The sequence below is a fragment of the Scyliorhinus canicula genome, chromosome 13 (genome assembly GCF_902713615.1).
Source record: "Scyliorhinus canicula chromosome 13, sScyCan1.1, whole genome shotgun sequence".
NCBI classification, from domain to species: domain Eukaryota; kingdom Metazoa; phylum Chordata; class Chondrichthyes; order Carcharhiniformes; family Scyliorhinidae; genus Scyliorhinus; species Scyliorhinus canicula.
In genome coordinates, this window is record NC_052158.1 from 24,501,356 (window position 1) to 24,507,355 (window position 6,000).

General features: G+C 43.4%; 1 protein-coding gene across 1 annotated transcript in view; it reads left to right on the forward strand.

Moving 5' to 3' along the window:
* The window catches only part of LOC119976528, a 291,544-nt gene extending 287,212 nt beyond the window's left edge, over window positions 1-4,332 (forward strand). The window contains exons 28-29 of the mRNA XM_038817080.1: window positions 4,054-4,077; window positions 4,310-4,332. Coding sequence (XP_038673008.1) covers window positions 4,054-4,077; window positions 4,310-4,332 — 47 coding nt within the window. The remainder of the gene's footprint in view (window positions 1-4,053; window positions 4,078-4,309) is intronic.
* Window positions 4,333-6,000: the final 1,668 nt, after the last annotated feature.

Genomic DNA, 6,000 nt, shown 5'->3' on the forward strand with positions numbered 1-6,000 from the left:
CACGAGTCATCGCCCACGAATACCACTGCTCGCGCGATTTTGCTCGTGGCATGCAGCGGTGTGCGGGCCCTGAAATGGAAAACTCCAATCATATTTCGCAGAAACATGGATGCATTTTTTAAATTGCGCTCCGAATGGTTTGGACCGCTTTTTCGGCGAACCCGTTTGATGCTCTGCGGTACGGGAGACTATTTACATATCAAATGTCTTTCACAGCCATAAACAGGGGTATCAAACAGCGGAAATCTTCCACTGGTAAATGGAAATATTTGCTCCGAGTACCCGGGATGTATAGTTGTTGTCGTAAGAATGTAATTCTTCCAATTTCTCGTCCCTGCAGAAGCCATTCATTTCCCACATATTCACGCTAAATCATCAGATTTCTTCCTGACATTTCCTTCCCTCCCGAAAGTTTCCTCAGCACTAGAAGAAAACAGAGAATCCCCCCAGATCTCCGTTGATGAATCACTGACCGATGCACTCGCATCATGTCGTCCCGTTCTACAGTACGCAAATTCAGCCGCACATCTTCGTAGAAATCAGCGTTTCGATATGATGGTAGTGCACACTGATGATGGCACATCACGGTTGGCCGAGGTCTGGCAGTGAGCGAGAGTATGAAGTGCGTTCACAGTCCGATGATTGCCGCAGACCAGGACGATACAAACAATAGGAAACTGATGTACTTCAGCGAAGTCCAGCACCAGCAAGCTGCGGGATCAATACTTGACTAATGACGCTTGCAGAACGGATGCCACGAGGAAGAGCAGGCATACCTAAACATTTGTGTCAACCTGGGAAGCTACTAATCATGACTACGGGTGCACAAAGGGGAATGAGCAACAGATAATAGACCTGGCTGAACAACTTCGCAACTAACGGATCAGATCTAAGTCATGCAGCCCTGACACATTCATCCATGAACATAATGGTGGTGGAAAGTCAAACTCTACATTGGAGGAGGAGGCTGGCCACGTACTGTACCCTCAATAATGATGGAGACCAGCACATCTGCACAAACAACAAAGATGAAACATTCACAACAATATTCAATAGTTGTTTCGAGTGGATCATCCATCCCGGTCTTCTCCAGAGGTCTCCATCATCACACTTGTCAGTCTTCAGCCAATTGGTTTATAAAAGGCAATGGGTCCTGACAATATTCCAAAACAGCAGTGAAGACATGTGCTGCAGAACTTGTTGATTGGCTCGCCAACCTGTTCCAGTACAATTAAATGGTATCAAAACGGCATTATGGAAAAATATCCAGGGACATCCCGTACACCGGAAACAGGACAATCCAAACTGACAGATTGCCGACGCAACAGGAATGAGGTATTCTTGGTCATCAGAAAAATAATGAATGTTTCATAAACAACGCTACCAAGCCGCACTTACTCAGCATAACCTGCTTAATGCCACTGAATTTGAGTAAATTCAGTATAACAGAGCTCCTGACCCTATTGCGACCTTGATCCAGACATGGGCAATGCGGCTGAATCCCAAAGGTGAGGCGTGTGATTGCCCTTAACATCAACTCAGATTTCGGTGAACTATGGCGTCAATGAGCCCTAGCAAAACTGTATTCAATGTGAATCAGGGGGAAAGCCTTCGTTCAATGGATTCATATCAGGCACAAAGCAAAATATGATGGAGGTTGGGATTCAACCATTTCAAATCAAGGACATCAATGCAGCACATCCTAGGTCCAATAACCTTCCGAGGCGTCATCAATGACCTTCCTTCAATCGTAACGTTAGATATGAAAATGATCACTGACCACTGCACACTGTCCAGTTGCATTCGTCAAAATCCTCAGAAACCGAACCAGTCCATGTCCAAATGCAACAAGAACGGGGCAGTACCCAGGCTTGCGTTGAACATGGAAAATAAGATGCATGCCACACAGCGTCATACAGTGACCATCTACAGCAAGACAGAAGGCAGCCATTGCCCTTGATATTGAATGGCACTTCCATAATTGAAACCCGTACGATCAAATCCTCGTGGTTGCTGTTGACCAGAAAGTGAACTGCATTGAACATATAAAGACAGTGGCTATCAGAGGTCAAGTACTTCGAATCATGTCGTGATGAACTGGCATCCTATCTCCACAAACATATCCATTAGCTTCACCTCCAGTTCACGAGTGTAACGGAGTACTTGTCACTTACCTGCATCTTCAACAGCGCTCAAGAAGCGTGTCATTGTCCAGGGCAAAGCAGCTCACTCGATTGCTACCCATTACATCAAGAGTCAACCCATCCACAACCGACGAAGCGTGGAACCTTCATATACCATCTCTAAGATGCACTGCACGGACATCCTCCAAACCCACAAACACTACAATTTAGGAATTCAAAAGCAGCAGATAATTGGGAACAGTACGACTTGGCGGTGTCCCGTTAATTGACTCACCGTCATGACCAGGAAATAACTTAGTTCATTGACTGCCACTGGGTGAAAATCCTGCAATTCCCTCCCGAAAGCAAAATACCGTACCTCAGGGATTGCATTGGTTCAAGCAGGCATCTCACCATCACCGTCTGGCTGGCAAGGAGCGATGGGCAATAGATTTTTAAAACAAAAATTTAGATAGCCCAATTATTTTTTCCAATTAAGGGGCAATTTAGTGTAGCCAATCCACCTACTCTGCACATTTTTGGGCTGTGGGGGCGAAACCCACGCAGACACGGGGAGAATGTGCAAACTCCACATGGACAGGGACCCAGAGCCGGGATCGAGCCTGGGACCTCAGTGCCGTGAGGCAGCTGTGCTAACCACTAGGCCACCGTGCTGCCCCCCGATGGGCAATAGATGTTGGCCTAGGCAGCGACGACCACATCCTATAAAATTTAAATGACAAAAAAACATGATGTCCTTACGCAGAATGATATAGGCCTGATATGTTGTGGTGATTTTAAGATGTAAAACAAACAGAAAGCTATAGAAAGTTTGCAGGTTCGAAACAGACCAGGCAGAAAAGAATATGGCATGCAAAATGTTGAAGCACGCAGAAGGCCTCAGTCGCTTTTAAATGTAAATTTTATTTGATCATTTGATCTACAATAACTTGCGCGAAATAGTGACCAGAGATGTCCAAGTGTATAAATTGATGTGCTCGGGGTATATTCGCATCCTCAAAAATGGCAAACAACATGCACATGTTAATTGACGTATCAAGTTAGGATTATTTAAAACGTGAAAGAGTTTCTGTACTTAAGACTCGTACCTGAACATCATATTGTGATGTCGCTCCAAATGCCCTTGCTATCTGCAGCTAATCTGACCGTCATTCTTGAACTTCGAGTTATATTTCATCAAGTGAATAAAGCGGCAGTGGAGGTATGATTATTGCCAATAGCTCGGTCCGAACATGTGTCCAGCAAAATGTATCCTGCTAGATGTTCTATCCATTTCAGAGTCTCAAAGTAGCTGGCAGCAACTGCTAAAAGAAGGATTAGTGTCCTTCTTAGGTTTTCTCTCTGCAGTGGATGTTTTTTGCATTATCCAGTCACCGTGGTCAGTCAGTCGGAAAGTGCACGGTGACATTCGTCGAAAGGGAAAATTTCCATTTTCTCGAATGATGGTTCCACAGCACCCTTACATAGTTTTTAATTGTACCATTGCTGCATATATGTATTGGTCATTATCCATACAGCACTTTACGATTATTTCGCAAATCTCTCATACTTACAACGAGATGCATTTCAATATCTCCCAGAAAATATAAATAAGATACGACGTGCAGCCTCAATAATGTCCATGCCCTTTGTGCTATAGATAAACTTATGTTAGGTCGAAATTTTTTCCGTGTAACTTAATGATCATAGCATGGAATGTTACAATAGATTTTCTTCCCATTGTTAAACATCTGTCAATCTGTCCACGCTCTGATGTTATTCAAATTCTGAAAATGAGAGGGCATGCATTAGAAGGCCCACCGAATGTTACTAAAAGTGTTACAGAAAAACAACGTGGATCAAATTATATGTTTCTTATGTCATAAAATATCAAATAACCATTACATGTTCTGTTTCTCCCTTCCATCAGCAAGTTTGTTATCGGACCTCAAAGGTAAAAGTCTGTCAGTACATACAGCAAATTGCAGCAACTGTGCCAACTTCATTTTTTCTATTCGCCCCAACCCAATGATTTCGAATTCCTGGAAGCTATATTATCCTGCATTCCCAAAGGGCAATTCTGGTAGCTAAGTCCATGGCCCGGATCCTGCAGTGTTGGTTTATAGTTTACTATTAAATGCGTCAGTCATAATATTCTTTATCTAAATACGCTGCTCCAATTTCAGTACAATTACGTGGACAGAATTAAGACTTGGTCAGCGATTCGCAAGAATTTTTTTTAAAATTAGATATTTTCTGACACAATTGCATGATAAAGTTCTCAACATGTAGTGTGCCAACTGTTGAAAACAACCTGAAACAATACAACGTTTTGATATTTCGGTAACAAATACGTCCCAATAACGTGATGTGGAAGAAGGGTTTTATTCAAAAGAATATCATACTTATACGTTTGTGCATAAATTCTCACCATTTGATGGAAACATATGTGCTCGGTTGCCTTAAAAAAGTTATATGAGAACTGCATTGTTCACGCCGCGTTAGATATCTGTACCACTGTTCTCTCACCGTTCTGCAAATAGCAAATAAAAACTTCAGAAAATATGTGCTTGGAAAAGAAATCGTGAACAGCATGATGGCTTCAATCGTTGGTGCGCATTTATTCCGCATCTTCAATTGTGTTTGAGAAATTTATAGCGAGCTGGCTGAAGCGTTACAATGCAGGAGATGCACATATACGTTTTTAACACAGACCTCATGAAGAACGAGTTCCAGGATTTCCACCAAGCAACAGTGAATAGATTACAACATAGCTGCAAGTCAGAAATATGCGTGACCTGAAAGAGAACATGCATGTGATGGTATTCCCATGCATTTGCTGCGTTTCACCATTTAAGTGATGCCGTTCACGAATGTGGATTCTGCTGCCAAACGAGCCGAGGTGAGAATGCTACTATGCGTGTTCAAGGTCACCCTTGCTTACGACTGTCTCAGGGCGCCGAGGTCCCAGGTTCGTTCCCGACTCTGGGCCACTGACCGTGTGAAGCTTGCACATTCTCCACGTGTTTGCGTGGGTTTCGCTCCAAAAACCCAAAGATGTGAAGGGTCGGTATGTTGGCAACGCTAAATTACCCCTTAATTGGAAAAAAAGAATTGGGTCATCTGAATTAATTTTTCTGAAGGTTACACTTTTCTCCAATGTGGGTCAGTGGTGGAGGGAGCGAATGTTGAAGGTGGATTCTGGGGTGCCGGCACGCAGTCATTGTAATGGATACTGGTGACATTCGTGAGAGTTGTTGCGGCTGTACTCATCCAATCAAGTTGGTAGACTTTCACTGACCAGGTGACTTAGCTATTTCGCTGGTGAAGAAGCTTTGCAAGTCGCGGCTGAGCTACTTTCCTGCAAGTTCCCATCGCTCCTGTAGCCAGAGCATTAACATGGAAGATCCAGTTAATGTTCTGTAAATGGTAATTCCTATCATTTACATACATGGATATTTTTGCTGCAAATATCATTGGATTCAAGGTCTAAATGTTGTGTTCCCGCTTGTTTGGGATTGTTATTTCCTGGGACAAACTGTTACTCAAATGTTGCCTGTCAGTTGATGGACGAGCCATAACTGTTGCGCAGGTGTTACTACGTAAGTCCTTAATTGTACTTGCATTTAGTGAGTCGCAAATGGTCAAACGTGTATGCCAATCGACCAGGATCATCCAGGATTATCACGGAGGGAATTGTTTGATGAAACAGGGAAACGGAGGTATGCCTGTGACACACACTGAATAATCCATAAATCAATGTACATGGCAATCTTGATTTTTGCAGTGGAGGACGTCACCACTGGAGACGTTCCACACTGCCAGCACGATTCATCGTGCCTCCACTTTAGTCTGGGTTCCAACATGAAATTTAACC